Consider the following 20,820-nt stretch of genomic DNA (forward strand, 5'->3'; position numbering starts at 1 on the left):
GAAAATCCTGAAATAAGCGGTACATAGTTTAAGAGACAAATGTAAAACCCCAGGCAGATGGGGAATTAGGAAGACAAATCAGTAATTGGTAAAATGCAACCAAAACAAAGCTACAATCAAAAATCAAATTCCAAAAAAAATTAAAATTAAATCATAAGACTAAGCTAAAGCAAACTCTGGCTTTTTTATATTATTATTATGTTATGTTAATCACCATACATTACATCATTAGTTTTTGATGTAGTGTTCCATGATTCATTGTCTGCATATAACACCCAGTGCTCCATTCAATACGTGCCCTCTTTAATACCCATCACCAGGCTAACCCATCCCCCCACCCCCCTCTGGCGTTTTAGATAGGGATTTGAAGTCTTAGTCCTGGTAATCACAGGAAAACAAATTAAGACCACTTCCTTCATTGAATATGTAACCTAATCCAGAGAGGCTGGGTGAGGGAGCTCTAAAACCTAGGGGTTACTGAGAAGGCCAACGTCCTCACAGAATACACTGGTTCTTCACTGGAAATTTTAAAGGGAAATATTTATTGCTCTGAAGTTAAGTCTACAAATAGTTAAGTACTCTTAAAATTTGTGGTAAGGACTCTGAGAAACAAACTGAGAGTTCTAGAGGGGAGGGGGGTGGAGGGATGGGTGAGCCTGGTGATGGGTATTAAAGAGGGCACGTACTGCATGGAGCACTGGGTGTTATACGCAAACAATGAATCATGGACTCATAGTAATAACATAATAAAATTAAATTAAAAAAAAATTTGTGGTAAGGGAGCTCACCAGGTTCAGTTCCAGATATGTGTCACATTCAAGAAATGCAGTTTAGATGCCAAAAATCATCGAAAAGGAAACCCATTCCCTCAAAGGACACTGACCACCTCTCAAATGCATCTTCCTCAGCAATATTTAATAAAGTCCTCTTCTATATGCAGACTTCTTTCTAGAGGTCTACCTCTACTGTAAGTTTATGCAGTTACTCTACCCCTGACCCTGGGCTCCTTTCCCACACTTTCCCCCCTCCTCTTCGTCAGGAAACTTTTAGCACTTTATTATGGAGATCAACTTAGCCACTCTCCCAGTAAGAAATGATGCTTCCTCTTTGGAAGAGTGAAGAATAAGGCTATTAAAATGGACATTAAAGAGGGAACCTGATGTAATGAGCACTGGGTATTATATAAGACTGATGAATCACTGAGCTCTACCTCTGAAACCGAGAATACATTATATGTTAATTAACTGAATTTAAAATAAAAAAAAGAAATTTTTTAAAAAACAACAAAAAAAGATGTGTTACGTGTATTTATAAGCTTTGCTAGTCTGCTAGCACACTTGTATATGACAGTTTTTACTTTTTTGCCACTCAGTTTTTTCTATGAATAGAAGTTATTACTTTGGTGAAAAATTATAATTAATATGGATGGGTGAAATTATACCAGGAACAATAATGACAAATATAACTATTTGTTTAAGAAAGGAGTTTAAAATTTTTACTGTAAATTATTGTATTCACATAAGAATCACATTAATGCTTTTTCTCTGTTAAAATGTTAAATTTGGGGCGCCTGGGTGGCTCAATCGTTAGGCATCTGCCTTCAGCTCAGATCATGATCCCAGGGTCCTGGGATCGAGCCCCGCATCAGGCTCCCTGCTTGGCAGGAGGCCTACTTCTCCCTCTCCCACTCCCCCTGCTTGTGTTCCCTCTGTCGCTGTGTCTCTCTGTCAAATAAATAAATAAAATCTTTAAAAAAATAATGATAACTAAAATAAAATAAAATGTTAAATTTGTCGGGGCGCCTGGGTGGCTCAGTCGTTAAGCGTCTGCCTTCGGCTCAGGTCATGGTCCCAGGGTCCTGGGATCGAGCCCCGCATCGGGCTCCCTGCTCGGCGGGGAGCCTGCTTCTCCCTCTCCCACTCCCGCTGCTTGTGTTCCCTCTCTCGCTGTATCTCTCTCTGTCAAATAAATAAAAAAAAAAAAAATCTTTAAAAAAAAAAAAATGTTAAATTTGTCTTAGAGTCAACAAAGGCTAGTAAAAAGTCATTATCTTCTATATAGTGTGTCCATTATCAGAGGTTTTATATCTTTTCAGCATAATTGGTTGTTTTTTATTTGACTTTATCATGTCCTTAGCTGTTAAAGAAAACTTTTTCTTCCTTGTGAATGTGCTGTTTCCTTAAAATCATGTTGTCCTCTGGGTTTATCTTAAAATATTTTATTGTCCCTTTGGTTACATAGGCAACAGAATATTGTTTTTCTGTCAACCATGGTCAGTATTAATCCAGTTACAAATCTTTGAATACTCCTGATTTTTGACTTTCAAGTTTAGAAAATATAAAATTTTTAATTTAAAAAATTTTTATTTTTTTTTAAAGATTTTATTTATTTATTTGACAGAGAGAGTGAGAGAGCACAAGCAGGGGGAACAGTAGAGGGAGAGGAAGAAGCAGGCTCCCCGCCAAGCAGGGAGCCTGATGCGGGGCTCGATCCCAGGACCCTGAGATCATGATCTGAGCCTAAGGCAGACGCTTAATCATCTGAGCCTCCCAGGACCCCTAAAAAAATTTGTAAATAAAACATTTAAATTTAGAAAATATAAAATAAAAATTTCACAATATTAAAAAAAAAAGATTCTAGAAAATACCAGATTCTCTGATGGAGAAAGGGAAGCCCACGAGCACTCCCACATTAATGACATCTGTCCCACCACAATTATGAAATATCCACACTGTGCCCAGACCGGACACAGCATCTGGAAGATCAGAATCTGAAGAGAGTCAAAACCAGTGTTTGAAAAGCCAGGACATATTTCAAGTAGAAAAGGAAGATCAGTTAAAAAACAATGAGCACTTAGTAAAACTGCTCTCATGTACCCAATCTCTGACTTACCCTGGGGTCCCGCACCTACTGTTCCCTCTCTGCTCACCAACCTACACTTCTCCATTTACTACCATCTTAATAATACCCTCCACTCCCCTTTCAAAATCCATTGTTTCTTCCTATTGACACAAAACAGCAACAGACAACGTCAGAAGCCCCAGCACTTACACCACCTGCAACTCAGTGATGGAAACTCCCTTTCAAGGAAGCAGAGTTTTTTCCTCGGTAAATAAAGAAAAGGATAGAATCAGAAGTATTCTTATGAATGATCTCAAGTAAAACTCAAGTGAGTGGCAAATCTGATGTTCTTCTGAGTACAGATTTTCATAGAATAGACAAAGCTGAAGAACTAACTGGAGGAGGAAAGAACTAGACTATTTTTCAAGGGCTGAGTCTGGGCAGAACTCCTGATTTCTTTGTGATATGATGGGGGAAAGATCTAGTCAGGGTCACTCATGCAACCATCTGTTTTCCAGGATGGATGTCTTCACTTCCTACCATGGACCCAAACTCAAAACTACACTTCAACCCAGAACCTTATCCCACTGTGTTCACATGTGTTCTGAGGGATGTTCTTGGATGTTATGAGAAAACTGTAATCTATGGCCCAATAAATTTGGGGATTTCATGGACTAGTGTACAACTCAAGAGTGAAATAGAAAAGACAGCTTCTCTAAAACCGTGGTTCTCAGAGTGTGGACTATATAACTCAGTGAACCAATATCTTCCGAATAATCAATGCATGATGTTACACAGTCATACGTGCTTAAAAGATTCTTAAAAATGCATGACAGATCAATGGATTTTATTTATTTTTTATTTTCTTCTTAAAAGACTTTATTCATTTATTTGACAGAGAGAGACAGGGAGAGAGGAAACACAAGCAGGGGGAGTGGGAGAGGGAGAAGCAGGCCTCCTGCTGAGCAGGGAGCCAGATGCGGGGCTAGACCCCAGGACTCCGGGATCATGACCTGAGCCAAAGGCAGATGTTTAACAACTGAGCCATCCAGGTACCCCAGATCAATGGATTTTAATATAACAAAGTGCAAGAGCGCTTTGATACAATTTCAAATTTCATATTGCAACAAGCCTTTAAGCAACTACCACTTGTCAAGTTTTGGTATAGTAGTAAAAAAATATCCACAATTTTCTAAAAAGGCTATAAAATGTTTCTCCATTTTCCTACCACATAGCTGTGTGAGGACAAGTTTTCTTCATATACTCAACCAAAATAACATATCATGACAGAATGAATGAAGAAGCAGTGGAGAATCCAGTAGTAGTTGTCTATTAATCCAGATAAAAAAAGATGTGAAAAAACAAGCAAACAAAAAACCAAGAAGTAAAACTATGTCACTCTTATCATTAAATATTTTTGGAAAATATATAGTTATTTTTCACAAAAATATTCCTTATGCTAACACATAAGGGGCATATTACTTTTGTTTTTTAACAAATGAAGAAATTAGTACCTTCATAATTTCTGTTTTAATTTCTAGTACAGTAATTATTAATAAATATAACCCACCTCCATGCTCTTTGGGATCCTCAATAATTTTTAAGACTAAAAAGGGATCCTCACGTCAAAAAGTTGGAGATGCTGACCTAATGCATTTTGATCGTGGAAGCCTTTCTCTATGGAACACCTTGAATGTATTCTATGGAACATACAATGGGAAACACAGTCTCATCGTGGGTTCTAAAAATTATTCCTCTATATGCCTCTTCTCCCTAGATATTTTCAGCAAGTTAATTTATATACTATTTAAGGGTTTCCTCTCAAGTAGTAGTTTTGTGCTTCTAACCCTGGCAGTAAATGCATATATCTCCTCTGGCAAGCACCACCGAAAGTGACCTCATCTATTTAGGAGAGGCCTTAATCTGGAGAATGATTTCACTGAGCAAATGTTTCAAATAATCACGAGAAATGATGACATAGGTTAACATGCTCCATCAGCAGATAATCCGCTACCATGAGATACGGTGCCAGAGATGTCCCAAGAACATCAAAGCTATGATGCCCGATGGAGAATCGGGGCCAATTTGGTTTACCATTCAGTTTCCAACAAAACCGAATCACTGATTGAGGTAACTCTGCTACAGATTACTCTTTTAAACAAGGAGCAGGATGACAGCAATGTATTACTCCGAGTACTGGCAATTTGTGCTTGGAAGAATTGTATGCAAGCCAAAAATAACTCAAGACCTAATTCATATTTCTACCATGGCTTTTCAGAACGCAGAGTAAGGCCAGTTGTCTACTTTCAGCAACACTGGGAGCTCCAGTTACAGAATTTAGTTATAAATCTCTTTTTCCTGTTAGGCATCTGGATGACTGGCCAGGAGCCTGTTCTCAGACGGCTGTAAAAAATTTTGGGAAAGAGTCAAAAGTGTAAAGTGCTGGACAACTATTCCACACAAAGACTCTCCCCAAAGAAATTCAGTCCTTATATAGAGCAGGCCTGGAGTACAGGCTGTTCAGTCCTTTCATTTACATTCTGGAATTTGCCCAAATAATAGGAACCATTAAGTTTATTTATGCAGTTTTTAAAGTATCTAGTTTATAAAAATGTTGCTCAAGGATGACCAGGATCTTGGGAGCTGAAGACACTCATCTTGGCCTCCTTTTTCCTGTTACCTTAGACTTAAAGTGAAATTAGCATTTCATCTGCTTCCAGTAAAACTTCCTTTAATGAAGATTTTTTTATGGCTGTCAGTGCTTCCTAAGGTGTCGTTCTAGCTCATTTGGTCCCCCTGGCAACATTACGAGATAGACATGCTAGTTATCCCCATTTTACAGATGAGACAATGGGCTCAGAGTTGCGTGAGGCCACCAGTTTATAAGCGGCAGACTGGACTGGAATTTGGTCCCTCAGAACCTCTGTACTGGGATGCTGTCCCATCTATTTGAGACGCATGGATAATAACATTAAATGATTTATGACTAAGGAGATACCCAGTTCTGTGGGTAAAGTAGTGGTTGTAAGCTTCATTGAAGAAAACCTTCCTTAGAGCCAGTGTGTTAGGCTCCATTCTCTGTCTTCCCGTCATGACCTGGACACGGCGATCTACCTACCACTGCTTCTGCCTTCCTTCTAGCCTGTACTGATATCCTCTTGCATGGCATCTGAAGCAGCACTCACTGAATGAATGAGCCCAAGAACCATTTTTGCTTAAAAGGGAATCTCTAAGAACCTACTTAGGTCACCAAGAGCATGAATTTCTAAATGAAGTTCTTGCACCCTGGAGGGTGTGCAGAACAAACAAACAAAAAACCAACAAAACAGTGCGGTACGGAGAGAAAAACATTAGCATTTCTATTTCCATTTACTGACATTTACCACATGATTGGCACTGGCCTCCTCCCTCAGTGCATGGCAGACAGCCACAGAGGGATGCTAGGCCTGGCAGGGGCATTCCTCAGCCCATGGGGTTAGCCAGCAGTGGAGGCTATATCAAAGTTCACATGGGCCCAGTTGAGAATGTGGCCGTAGGGATTATGTTTTCAATTTTACCTAAACTGAGCCTCACAAAATGGACAAGTGACTTTAAACAGGTCCTGCACAGAACCGCAAAACAACGTAACAACAATGCAAGCACCAATACCCAGGAAAGTCATAGAGCTGACTATACTTTTACCATTTCTCATATGATACCTTTCTCAGCCACATCATGAGATATAACAATAACGAGTTAATCAGATCTGACACAAAGTTGGCATCCACACACACAAAACCTGCAAGTATCAAAACTTGGATTCATATCCACCATTCTTATCAACAGTCTTCGCCTAAGTGACTGTGATACCTTGGGAAATTGGCTAATAGTATTCATATGTAACTTCTAAATACATATATATTTTTTAACAGGGTCAAAGATGTGAAGCTCACTGATGTAGGTAGGACTCTACTACCCAAACTGCAATCTGCAAAGGAACAGCATCAGCCTCACCCTGGCAGCTTGTTAGAAATGTAGTCTTAGGGTCCGTCCCAGACCTCCTGGACCCAAATTTGTATTTTAACAAGATCTCCAGGTGATTCATGTGCACATTTCTGTTTGAGAAGCACTGCTTTAGAACACACATCTTAAATGATCTGAACCCTAACAGTTCAGCTCTTATTTACAAGTTGAGGCAGATTTCTCTGTTGAATTTTTGAACTCATAAAATTATAATTCCTAATAGCTGTTGTCAAATGTTCTTCAAAACTATAAAAAAAAAAAAACAACTCTCCCCATAAACCAAAAAACCCAGCGAAATGATCTATGTATGACCACAGCATCCTCTAATTCATCCCAGTATCCATAAAGTCAATGTCCTGACCCCCAGTGCAATGAAAGCCATCCCGCTACACCTCCATCGCTTTCATCCCCACTTCCACTTACTTTTGTTTGATCGTCGGCTTTGAACACATAGCAGATACTCTGCTGACTGGCTGCGTTGTCCTTAATCAGACAAGCAAAGTAACTTGGATCGTGACTGTTGTGAATCAGTTTGTGAGCATGCTGGGGCTTACACTCGAAGATGCTGGAACATATCAGCGGATCCCACTGTTGACTCTTCCCCGGCTCGGAGTCACATCTCAGTCCAGAGGGGGAAACACAAAGCCGGACTTGCCTGGCACCAGGCTCCTTTTTGGAGGACTGCCCACTGAGCCTGCGCACCTCAGCCACGGCCCAGGGCAGCATCGGCATGGTGGTCAGAGAGTGCACACGCAAGGAGCCCACCAGCTGCAGGCTGAAGTCCACGGAGCCCTCGTGAGGAAACAGATGCTTCCTCGCTGTGAATGTTATTGGTTCCATCTTGGGAAAGGTCTGGACACTCAGCAAAACGTTGCCACTGTTTTCTGTTTTAGAACGAGTAATCTATTTTATGTGCTTCTGAGGCAGAATCCTGGGGGAGAAAAACAAAGGCATGAGAATTTAATGAAATCACAGCAATAGCTACTTTTGAAGAGTGACTATTTCAGAGGAACTTTTATAAAAGCCTGAAACCCAAACATGGGAAGAAACGGATCTTCGTTCAAACAAGATGCCTGGCCTAGAAAGAGCCTTCTTGAAACTGTGCTTCAAATAAAACCCGAAAATGCCATAACTGTCACATTCACTACAGATTACAAAGATCTCACCGGGAAACTCCTGTGAAACATCTGTAAGCCTTGTAGAGCCATCAGAAGCAGGCAGGACAGAAAACAATATCGTCCTGCTCAGATACCTTTAAATCCTGTTCTATTAACACATATTTCAAGGAATTTTTTTTTAAGTAATCTCTATGCCCAGTGTGGGGCTTGAACTCATGACCCCGATATCAAGAGTTGCATGCTCTATGGACTGAGCCAGCCAGGTATCCCTTAAGGAATTTTTTTAAAGATACTCAAATTCAGCAGTGGTGATTCTCCCTCCAAAAACTAATCTTGAGAGAAAAGCAGCTATCTATCCATTATCATAGTCCACTGAACCAGACCAGTTTTCAACAACTGACCTTTTCAATTATGATACTACTTAAGTTTTAAAAGCCTCTCCCTGACATAGTCCAGAGGTGCTGAACATGAATTCAAATTTCATTAACATGTAATTGGTGCCAGTTATGCTCCAAATATCACCATATTGTTTCATTCAATTCATGTATTATAAGCCGTCACGCCCACACATTGCCTCTCCTCATCAATAGATGATGCTGCTTCCGGTCGACCAAACTCTCTCACCTGCCTTCCCCCTCTATGGGTGATTTTCAACAACCACATCTGATGCATCCTAATGCCTTCCTGTTCCACTGGGGACGAAACCCTTCTTCGCAGAGCTGACCTGTCTACAGGATCTCAAGCCTCGTCCTTCCTCAGCTGCTCACCGGATCTTCCTTCTGTCATGTACTCCCTGAGCACCTACCTATACACTGCATCTGTCTGATTCACCATTGTGTCCCCAGTGCCTGGCAGCGTCTGACTCAAAACAGAGGCTCAATAACATTGTAAACAAATGAATGAAGTCTCTCCCATCTGAAAAAAAAAAAAAGACTTTTTCCCTTGACCTCAACCCTCCCGAGCCACAACTCTTCCTTCCCCACACAACTTTCTTCTACATTTACTGGCTCACTTCCTACTGCCCATCAACAATCTCGATTGTGACCAGATGCACTGCCTATGCATTGAACTTGCTCCCATTAAGGTCATCCACATCTTCTGGCTGTGAAACCCACAGGGGGCTTTTTAGTCCTTAACTGCCTTGTCCTTTCTGATGCATTTCTCAATGGTGACCACTCCCTCCTGCTTGAAAATCTTCTGTTTCTCCTCTTACCTTGCGGTTGCTTCTTTTCAGGTTCTTGGATGGCTTTCCCCCCTGTTTAACTCCATCCCTTCTCCTCATTCCACCTGCTTTCTTTGGACAGTCTCACCTAATGGCTTGGGTGTCCACAACCACATTCAAAGAGTCCTGCTGTGGCTGCTAGCAGCTTTCTGCACTCCGGGCATATTGCAAGATCTTCATCTCCAACCCCAGCCTCGGTTACAGACTACAAGTATTGCCATCGTTGGGACCTAGGTCACTGAGCTTGAGTTGTTTGTCACAGGTGGGCGTGGGAGGGTCGGCTCCTGATTCTCGACCCATCCTCTTGAGTGCTGCACAAGAATGGCATCGACCACATAGACCCTGATGATTCCCATGTGAATGTCTCCCACTGAACCTCCTTCCTGAGATCCAGATCAGGGCAGACCATTCAATATTTCTATCTGGATAGCCTAGAGCTACCTCAGCCTCAATGCAGTCATTTTTAAAGATTTATTACTTATTTTAGAGAGAGAGCGTGTGTGCGTGCAAGCAGGGGGAGGGGCTCAGGGAGAGGGAGAGAAGCAGACTCCCCACTGAGCCCGGAGCCCCACACAAGGCTTGATCCCACAACCCCGAGATCATGACCCGAGCCGAAATCAAGAGTCAGATGCTTAACGTGCTGAGCCACCCAGGCACCCCTCAGTTTAGTTATTTTAAACTAACTCAGTCTCACCTCCCCCCTTCCCAGAACTTCTCTTGCTGCCCATAAACTCTATCTCTGTAAATAGCATTACTAGTTTATTGGCCAAGCCAAAGGCCAAGGAGTCATTGCTACAAACTGAATGTTGAACTCCTAATTCCCAATGTGATAGTATTTGGAGGTTGGGCCTTTGGGAGGTGATTAGGTCATGAGACTGAAACCCTTATGAATGGGATTAGTGCCCTCATAAAGAGACCCGGGGTACTCCCTTGCCCCCTCCCACCATGTGAGGAAATAAGAGACAAGACGGCTGTGTATGAACTGGGAATATATTCAATATTCAAATTCTAAACATTTTCTGAAATAGAACTGAAGTCTATTCTTTTAACTCTATATTTTTCTATATCATACAGATGCATAAATGATAAAAGTGAATTTTTATAATAGGATTTGAACACAGTTCAGAGCTAGTTTTTAATTTTAAATGTTCAAAAGTTCAGAAATAAACCCACACTTTCAAGCTCCAACATAGTTCGTGGAAACGTAGTCCCTGTCTCTTCTCCTTTAAAGTACAACCTCTCTTGATGATAAAAACAGACCTGAAGTTCATATAACCCCATAAATAATGGTCTCTCCCTCTCTCTCTCTTCATTTTTCTCTCTTTCACCTGGTGAGAGTGGCATTAAATGTCTGGCTCAACTTCCACTCCTGTAACTGAATCTGTTTCAAGTTCTAACTGTTGACAGCTGCTAATCCCAAGATATGTTTAAAGAAGTACTAGAATTATTACAAAGGGGAGACCTGAGCTCTACCAATTGGTGTAGACGAGGCAATTACTAATATGGTGGCAACAACAGACAGAATTATTTTTAGTTTTCTTGTAAGGCGATACATACATAGTGCAAAAAAATTACACAATTTAGACTTTCAAACATTTAGTATATAGTCATCAAATTAGTTCTGCCGTGTCATTGACAAAACTAATTAAATGCCTAGAGTTTTCATTTTTGAACCAGCCATGGCACATTCTTAGTTTCTCTGTAAAAAGTAGATTGGTCCGTAACACTGTTTGTAAACTATCAAATAAGTTCTACGCCAGGGAGTGTCTGGCCGGCTCAGTCAGATGAGCATGTAACCCTTGATCTCAGGGTGATGAGTTCGAGCCCCAAGTTCGGTGTAGAGATTACTTAAATAAGTAAAAATTAAAGAAAAAAAGTTCTACCCCAAAGATAGCATAATTATTTCTCATCAATTCAGATTCTGCTGATATAAGATTCATGGTAACTTAGACTAGGTGAGTCACTGTCTGTACTACTTTTCAATAAAAAGTTCTGTGAAACAGATGATCTAGTCAAATAATACTAATATACCATTAGATTATTTTTTAAGCCATCTCAGTCCACATCACTGGCATGCAACCTCTGACCATCCGTCCCGAGTAGAACTACCGATTCTAAGAGGGCTCTTGTGCTCCTACCCTCAGTAAGAAATACCACGATCTGTTAACCCAGAGAACCTCTAGTTATGTTCTTGTTGGTAGAATCATCGGTATACAAACTCTATCCCTCACAGAGACCATCTGTATGCTACACAATTCCCACCGACCACAGTCCATAAACATGGTAGGCATCCCAAACACAAAGATACTCTTATTAGAACAGTTGCAATCATCTCTTTAGTGAGTCCTTCTATATCAAATATCCCTGAAAGCATGCACTTAGAATTATAAAATCTGAATGTCAGAAATGTCCTTTTAAGCTCTTTAGAAATTTCCCTTATATTTGAAGGGCACCTGACTGGCTCAGTGAGTTAAGGGTCTGCCTTCGGCTCAGGTCATGATCCCAGGGTCCTGGGATCGAGCCCCGCATCGGGCTCCCTGCTCAGTGGGGAGCCTGCTTCTAGCTCTCCTTCTGCCGCTCCTCCTGCTTGTGCTCTCTCTCTCTGTCAGGTAAATAAATAAAATCCCTAAAAAAAATTTTTTTCCCTTATATTTGAAATGAGGAAACGTGGTTCTGGAGAAGTTAAGTGGTTTGTCCAAGTTGGGTGACAGAATTAGGACAATCCGATCCCTGACTGCCATCCAAGTGCAGCAGAGAACCTCAGTTTCCTGATGAAAACATTTTCAAGGGTCAAGTTGAGAAAGCGAGTCACTTAACTTCTCCAAATCTCAAGTTTATTCTTAGAAGAGAACGGAATAAGATGATCCTCAAGTTGTCCTCTATCTCTAAAATCGGGTAAATCTAATTTTCATAATGTATAATACCAAATGTCCCCGACGTTGTGTGGGGATAGAAAGCTGCTCTCATCTTCTTGTCAAGAATACAAATGTGGGGGAGGTACAAGAAGAAAGAATGGGGTTTATTGATCAGGAAGCGAGAGAAGAGATGGCAGGAGTTAGCAAGCTGCCGTTGGGAACCCCCTCTCTTCCCAGCCTGCCTCCATGCTGTCCCAGCAAACCATGGGGAATAGGAGGGGGACTTTCCAGAAGCTAGCGATAAACACCAACAGCCACAGCACATTCAACCATCACCTTCTCAGAGTGCTGGTGGGAGGGGAGGAGGAAATAAAAGAGGGATAGACAGGAGAGGTGTTGAAGCTTCTAGCTCCAAGCCAGGTTAGGAACCAGCCAAGACTGATCAGCTGTCGGGGACCTCCCTTCTGGCTCCCCGGGATGAGCAGGGAGTCCCCAGAGAGCTATTCACTTCCCCTTACAAATCAGTGGTTTCATTTTTCTGCTCTTTATTCCAGAGAGAGGGGGCATGCAGCTGAATAGAATTATTCTGCCACCCGAATATTCTAGTCTCATGCAGTAAGATCACCCGGGGCATGGCTACACTATTTGTCCCAGAATCTCACCCAATCAGAGCAGTGCGCTGCTACCTACGAATTGCCCACGGGCTCCAAAGATCTTTTGGGCAGCAGGCTATTTCCCACAGAGCCATCACACAGAACTTCTGGAGCCCGTGGATCTAACCTCTTCATCACCAAGGACGCTCCAGCCCCAGTATGCACCTCTCTAATTTGACACATGAAGTAATGATGTTTGGAATGACTTCCTTCCTACATAAATCAGGGCCAATGTAAGCCTAGTCCTTTAGGATGCCATGGCCACTTCCTGTATTCGCTTCTACTTTATGGCACAGGGTAATGGAGCAGGGGCCCTTGCTGGCCCTCAGGGATGTATATCCCTCCCTCCGGCATGACTGCTTTGTTATTCTCCTGAAAGTAATAATAGTAACTGTGAACACATCCGTAATAGCACTTCTGTGTGACTGTTAACTGAGCTCTCACAACAACCCTGGACAAGAAAGACTATTATTATCATATCTAAATAAGGACTCCAGTGGATTTTTTACCATTATCAGATAAGAGATGAGAAAGTGCTAGCACAGAGAAGTAAGGTCACTTGCCCAAGATCATCCTAGCAGCAAATGGGAGAACCAGGTTTTGAACCCAGGGCCTTCTACTCCAGACTTTGCATTTGCTCTTAACCACTTTGCTAGAGGAATACTTATTGACCAATGACCTCTTCTTGGACATTACATACATGATCTTCTGTATTCTTACAACTCTGAGATGTATATTTTATCATCCCCATTTCCATACGGGTCCCCTGGCTAATGGTGTAGGCAGGATTTGTCTTATGCCCAAATTTCTATTCTTTGTGACAGAAACATCTCTAGAAGGAAATAACTAAAATATCTTTCTAGTGAATTAGCTGGGTGGTTTTTCTATCTAAACTTTGCTTGGTCTCATTAATCGAAATCTAATGTCAAAATTATACCTTAGAAGTACAAAATAAACAAATAAAAATAATAATAGCAATAAGTAATATTTACTGAGTGCTCACTATGTAACAGACACTGTTCTAAGAACTTTACATGTATAAATGCATTAAGTTTGACAACAAACTCCTAAGTATTTACCTACTTTGGAAACTTAGATTTACTGATCGTAATTAATGTGTAGTAAAATATGTACACTCTCTTTTTAAGAGAAAAACACTGCTGCCTGTCACAAAGAACACAGGCATACTCAAAAATTAAACACCTCTTTGTTGGCGCTAAAACATATTTCCTACATTCTGCACAGCTTTACTGAAACCCAAGTGTCAAGATTATTCATACGGCCCAAATATGATGAATCCTTTTCTAAACATTCGAAAACCTGAAAAGGGACACATTGCCCTTAAATCTAACAACCCACCCAATGGAAATCTCAGCTTGAAAATGTTAAAAATTGTGAGAATGGAAACCATCATGTCTTCTGTGAAGAATCTGGTTAAAAAACCTTTTTCTTGGGATGTGGGGTTGGAAAGGAAGAAATGAAGATAAAAGTCAGCTAAGGCAATCCGTAAGGTACTGTAAGGGGTTCTGCACTGAAAACCCACATCCTCTGCCATCACCAGGGGGCTTCGAACCCAACGCTGCCTGTCTGCTGAGTGGAATCAGTCACTTTACCACACAGACTCTGATCCTCCAAGTTTTAATGGCCAAGAAAAGAAGAGGGCTGAAAAACATATCATATATTGGGACGCTTGTGGCCATCATACTTAAGAAGCACAGCCCAGCAGAAGAGGGGTGGGCCGGGGGGGAGGGCAAAGCAAGCTACCCCAACACATAAGCAGACTTAGGTCATCTGGGGAATGTAAGGAGCCGAGGCTGGGGATCTTCAGAGAAATGCCACGAAGAGTGGAAAAGGGGCCTGAGGGAGTTGTCATTTTGACAAGATAAAATTAAAAGCCTTTTCAAAGACAGAAGAATCCTCTCAAGCAGGCATCCCTACTCCAGGCACCATAATGATGGAACATGCTGGGTGTGAATGGGGAACAGGTAAGCGCCACTCCCTGCTGGTACCGTGGTCTGTCCCAGAAGATCCCAGAAGATCTGGCAGAAAGGAGCCGCCCACCCACACCTGGCTCTGCACAGTAGTCTATTTGATTGTGATGCAGCCTCTCTGGTGGAGGCTGCCTTCTCCGGAAATGGAGGGCAAAGCCTGTCAACAGCTGGATAATGAGGAAGAAGAGGCAAGCTGCATTTCCTCAGAGTCACTCACTTCCTCCTCATACCCTCTGGTACTTCCTACAACAATCAATGGGGGAGAAGTCATCCCAATACTGATACAACAGCACTCAACCAGAAATGCTATCATAGTGAAAAGGGAAATCCCCAGACCCCCCAGTAGGAAAGATAGTGGTAGACTATGGTAGACATTTGCAAAACTTAAATTTGATGTCAATAATTTACAACTACACCGATGAATTTTCCCCCTATTTTGCTGGTTTGCAAATGGCTGGACAAATCAACATAAAAACATTTATTTTCACATATGATAATTTTATTTACTGCTTTGAGCCACACTTAGTCCCTTTTACATCTCCTTGCATTCAGTTAATAGTCTCAGGATATTCCTCTTGCATTCACTTCAGAAAGTATCCCCTAAACATTTCACACGGCACCGGGTAATTCACAGCTGTGTCCACTGTCCCGTAGCTCATATTATGTCAATGGTTACTTACGGATAAAACTAAGGAGAAAGCCCTTTTTATGGTCTGATTTCCCTATAACTTGGTAGAAAAAAAAAAAAGAAGCAGGGAGATTCAAGACCGTGATAAGCATTCCATTTCAAACAGTTCTAAAACGCCTGTTTACAAAAGCAGTCAATCCTCTTTTATACAATCCTCTTTTATACTTTTTCATGCAATGTCCTTATTCCTTTAGACAGTCTTCAGGATTCTCAGGAAGGAGCTGATCGTGAGGAACACTGCCCCCCAAGCAAGAGAAGCCATCTGAACTCTAGCTGCTTCAGGGGTCCCTAACCCAAGAGAGTACTAGAACATGAAGTGCTCAGAAACACGGGAGAGTCATTTAGCAAGGTGAATCCCCAGCCTCTTGCAATAACTCCCCCATTCAGTCTTCCACCCCAGCCCTTCCCACACAGAGCAGGCTCCCAACACACCCCAAAACCCAGACGTGGCTATGCTCCAACTCTTATCAATCCCTTCAAATCTAGGCAGAGAATGAATTTCTCTTTTCCAAAAGAAGGGGTCTCTACCAAGGCCTCTGTAGTTCTGCTTAAGTACAGTGTGAGAAGTTTTGAAGTTTGGCCTTGTAAAGAGAGCGGAATTTCTTGGGTGTGACCCATTTAAACCAGGTCATTTAAAAATGCTCTTTCAAAGTCTGATTATATTAATAAATGAAATCATCCAATTATCTAAAAGGAAGAATGAGAGATCTATACCTATCCATTAATGTAAGACACTCTGAAAATTAAACTGTTTGGTGGGAGGAACAATCATCACTTTCAATTTCTTTTCCTTTTTAAGCAATTTTCAGAGAATAATCTATTTTAAACAAAATAACAGGTAAAGCCACCTCTAGGTGGATTTCAAAGAAAACAGTCTCTTAAACACAACAACAACAGTGTGTGGCGAAGTTTAAGGGGTCTCCTAATCACAGAACGATCAGGAAGCTGCTAGAAACAATTAAGCAGGGTTTCAAAATGACTGGTAACAGGATGTGCCCATAGAAAGAAATGTTGTGCGCTCTGCTGGAGCTGCCCAAGTCACTACTGCAAAGTACCGTGAACTTCTAAAGGATGGCAAGGGGTCACTATGACCACCCTCCCCCCCCCCCAATCCGGTCGCCCTACAAACACAGCAGCCCCCAGAGATACTTGGCGGGAGGGGGTAGATGCCGAGCGAGGAGGGGTGAAGGGGGGCTGGAGGAGGGTGCCTGTCGGAGCTCCTGCGCGGTCATGAACTTGAAGGTTTCACTTTCGTTCAAGTAGGGGGGCAACGAGGTGGCAATGAACCCCACCCGCCCACCCCGGAAGCCCCCCGCGCGGCGAGCACAGCACGAACGCCCTTGGGCTGCCGGATTCCAGCTTCGCGGGCCCGGGAGCACAGGGGTGTGCTTGGTGCGGGGTGGCGGCCGGGATGCCGCCGGAGGCGTGAAAGCCCCGGAGAGCACCTACCTGTACCGCGGCGCGCTCAGAGCCCAGGGCCCGGCCGGGGCGCGCAGGTGCTCGGGGGCGGCGCGGGGACGGCCTGGGCGGGCAGGGCGCCCATCGTGCGGGGCTGGCTGCGCTCTTCCGCGGGGCGTGGAGGGGGGCCGGGAGGGATCCCCTCCGCTCGGCTCCCGCCTCTTCTACGCCCGGCTGAGGACACGGCGGGTTCCGCGGCGGCGGCAGCAACAGGCACGGTGGCGCGGAGGCTGCGGCGGCGGCGAAAGAGGAGGAGGTGTCTGCGCGCGGCTCGCGTTTCCTCCTCCCCGGCTGGGCGAGCGCGGGGGGAGTCGAGGGGAGGGCAGAAGCCGGGATCGCCCAACTCGGTCCCCAGGGACCTAAGAGGGGGACGCGGTGCTCCCTCCCTCCCCTCTGCGCCCTGTGACTCTGCCCGAGCGGCACGGCCGGGACAGGCGAGTCACTGGCGGGTAACAGCTGCTGCAGTGCAGGTCCGCCGCGGCCTCCCTCCTCTCCCTGCCTCTCCCCTGCCGGACGGCCCATCCTCCGCGCGCCCGGCCCGGCGGCGGGGGGCGGGGGGGCGGGGACCGATGGGGTGTCCTGGCGCCGCCCCAGCCAGCCCCCGCGCAGGGTCCTGGCCCGCCGTCCGCCTGGGCTCCGAGGACTCGGGGCCCCGCGCGTGATGAAGGCCCTCGCGGCGGGATGTGCGGTCGCACGCCCTGTCCCGGGCAGCCTATTTATAGCAGGTGGCGCTGCCCAACGCTCTCGTCCCGCGGTGCTCTCAGCAGGTGGCACCGCCCGCCCGCCCTTCGCTCCCCCGCGGCAGTGTCGCCTCATCTGCACCCTCGCTTTCACCTCGCGAAATGGACAAAGTGAAAACGCGGGAAGGCGACCTCGCCACCTGGCCCTCCCCTCCATCGCCCCCTCGTCCTGTCCCAGGGTTGGACACAAAGGCAAGGAGGGAACTGAGGCAGGGTCATTCTGTGGGGCGCTGGCAGGCAAGGCAGGGGCTCAAACAGCCAAGGCTGAAGTGTCGCCCCCGCCATGAAACCCCAGTCAGCCCGATTTGTGAACCGCGCGAGTGACGCAGCCGCTCAGCCCGGCGCCTCTTCCCTCCCGCGGGTCCAGCGCGCGCACGCGCACACTCACACTCACACCGCGCACACACCCCCCTCGCCTCACCTCTCCTACCCTAGCTGCGCCTACCCTAGAGTGGGGTTCGGGGAAGTTCCCGGCTGCCTTGGGGTGTGAAGAGAGCCCCGGGAGACGGAAGCCGGCGGCGAGAGCTGGCTCCCAGGCTGAGGGGGTGGCCGGGTGCAGGAAACCGGCCAACCTGCCACACTCCTGCCCCAGCAGGTAAATTGGGGCAGTTTCACTCCCGGGGGGAGGGATGGGGTGGGAGCGAAGGGGATCTGAGGCAAGTAAGGGACGGAGCACCAACTCCGGAGACGAGTGAGCAGGGAAGGGAGAGCAGGGAGGAGAGAGAGTGGGGCGCGGGGAGCTGGGGAGGAGGCAGCCGCAGAAGGAGGCGGCGGTGGAGGAGCCAGGCGGCCTCTTGCAGGGTTTTTTTTTTTGCTCAGTGGAACTGGAAGCTGACTTCGGGGAAGTGGCTGAGAGTTTGGGCAGCAGAGTCGGACTTAAACCCAATTCCCAACTCCACCACCGGGTTGGCTTGGGCAAGCTGCTAGACCTCGATTCTCCTCCATTCTCTTCCCTGTAAAATGGGACGGATACGTGCTTTGGAGGCCCAGTGGGAGGATAAAATGGGAAAGTGCGTGTATAGTGCTTAGCTCGCTGGCGCGAATGCAGACCCCAACTACTAGCAGCTGCTATCATTACCGTGGCTCAGGAGGCAGATAGAAATCCGAGGTTCTCCCCTCGCCCCCAATCCTAACGGTGTGTTCTTAAAAGTTGATTGAAGCTCTTCGAAGCCTTTTTGACTAGACCTGCCCTATGGGATGCTCCCATCCAGGGAAGGTGTATTTCAGTGGGACACAAAAGTTTTATCCACAGTTTGATTTAAAACACTCATATAAGTGGTAGCTATTCTGGGGCGCCTGGGTGGCTCAGTCTGTTAAGCATCTGCCTTCAGCTCAGATTATGATCCTGGAGTTCTGGGATCGAGTCCCCTATCCGGCTCCCTGCTCAGCCAGGAGTCAGCTTCTCCCTCTCCCTCTGCCCCTCACCCTGCTCATGCTGTCTCTCTCTCAAGGGCTCTCTCTCTCTCTCAAATAAATAAATACAATTAAAAAAAAAAGTGGTAGCTGTTATTCGTAGAGGAGCCAGTCTATTTGGGGCACTATGGTAGGTACTTGACATATATTGTCTCTAATCCTATACGGAGATTATTAAATCCTGCTTGACTAATGAGGAAAATAAGAGGTTAATGCCTCTTTGAGGCCACGCGCTAGTAGGTGCTGGGACCCCCACGATCCAGAGCTGCTTGTAACATACTTTCTCTCCGGCCACTGTATACCTCTCTTGTAGCGCTCAGCTCATTCTTTGTTATAGCATAATTATTTGTGTACTTAGCCTTGAATTTTTTTTAAGAGAGGGAAAAATATATGCAGACATAAATACTCTAATGGTTAGAACATATGCTGGGTTATGGAAATTGTTCTTCATTAGGTTATAAGACCAGGTAAACCATTTAAGCCATATCGCTGTCTCTTGGATCACACCATGATTATTTCACATCTTTATCTCCAGTTCTCCCGAACAGTTCTCATTCCCTCTCTGCAGCAGCCTTCTGAACACACCTACCTTCAGAGAGCTAAGATGTCAAGACAGGTACATCATCATCCATTCCACGGACACCCCCAAACTGCCTTTCACACATATTCTGCCAGATGATGGTTGAAACTATGACCTAAAAACCCTGCCTGCCGGCCACTGCCCTTGGAAGATGGGGTTGAGCCAAGGCTGGGCACTGCATGCAGATCCTGGCTCAAACCCCCTCCCACCTGCCACTCCACTCCCTTTTCTCTTCCTCACTAACCCCCTCCACCCCTACTCCATCCACACCTCCAGTTCCAGAGTGCAGGAAAACTTAGCACAGGCAGGAAGCCAGATGGAGTGCTCATCAGGTCACCAAGATAGAAAGTGAAAGGCGCGGGGAACAGAGATAGGCCTAGACCCAGAGTCCCTCACATTATTGTGGTGTGGAGAGGGAAACCTTCCTTCTCCCCCACCCCACTGCTAAAATCTTGCAAGTTGCAGCTCAGAGTTACAACCTAGTGGGAAATGACCTTTTGCCCTAACCCCACCCTGGGTTAGAGAAGGGCCATGGCCTTGTGAGAAGCTGTGATTTCTGCATTACTTTTCCAATTTCCAGGGCCAGTTGGTGCCCTTGGAATGATAATAAGGGATTTTACAATACTCTTAGCTTCCTGGATACAGAACTTCCTTTATAAGATGTGATAAAGATTTCCAAACCTTTTTGCCATAAAGCTTTGTCTCAGAGAGTAGGGGATAGCCTGTCATCAATCTCTTTTGCGCTCATTGTTGAGGGGGCTTTGGAACCAATGGTGATACCTGGGAGAGCAGGTTGAAGACTGGCAAACCAGGAAGGGACATCCATGTTGTCCCATGGTAGAGTGGACAGGTTAAGAGCTAACCATCCAGCCGGTATCTGCCAAGTGCCATTGCTCTCGGAGGAAAGTCGCTCCTTGCCCCTGTTGTGCAGGTATACCACTGTGTGAGGCGGGGCAGCAGGGCCTTGGTGATGGCTGTGGAGAGCTCCCTGGCTGCCCAGGAAGGTATTCTGTGCATAGTTCTCTAAGTCACCAATAACAAAACTGAGTAGGGAGTGGGGCTAAACACTGCTGTGACTCTGCCTCAGACCCTTGATTCTCTTGATTAATGTGACTCCCAGGAACACAAGGAGCATAGAGCTCTTCCCCACATGGGGCATTTACTGAGCTTTTGGCTCAGTGAGTGAAAGCCCCGGATGGGAAGGCATCAACAGTCATGGCTGCCGCCACCTCCTTGTGTGGACAACCTCTGCACCCCCA

The 20,820-nt window shown here is 45.1% G+C and overlaps 1 protein-coding gene across 1 annotated transcript in view; it reads right to left on the reverse strand.

The window, feature by feature from the left end:
* Positions 1 to 17,325, reverse strand: part of TBC1D1 (TBC1 domain family member 1) — a 219,821-nt gene extending 202,496 nt beyond the window's left edge. Inside the window, exons 1-2 of the mRNA XM_081813168.1 lie at positions 16,820 to 17,325; positions 7,267 to 7,774 (exon numbers count right to left, since the gene is read on the reverse strand). Of these exons, the coding sequence (XP_081669294.1) occupies positions 7,267 to 7,683 (417 nt within the window). The 5' untranslated portion in view covers positions 7,684 to 7,774; positions 16,820 to 17,325. The remainder of the gene's footprint in view (positions 1 to 7,266; positions 7,775 to 16,819) is intronic.
* Positions 17,326 to 20,820: the final 3,495 nt, after the last annotated feature.

This window comes from Leptonychotes weddellii, chromosome 2 (assembly GCF_054177405.1).
Source record: "Leptonychotes weddellii isolate Sample4059 chromosome 2, ASM5417740v2, whole genome shotgun sequence".
NCBI classification, from domain to species: domain Eukaryota; kingdom Metazoa; phylum Chordata; class Mammalia; order Carnivora; family Phocidae; genus Leptonychotes; species Leptonychotes weddellii.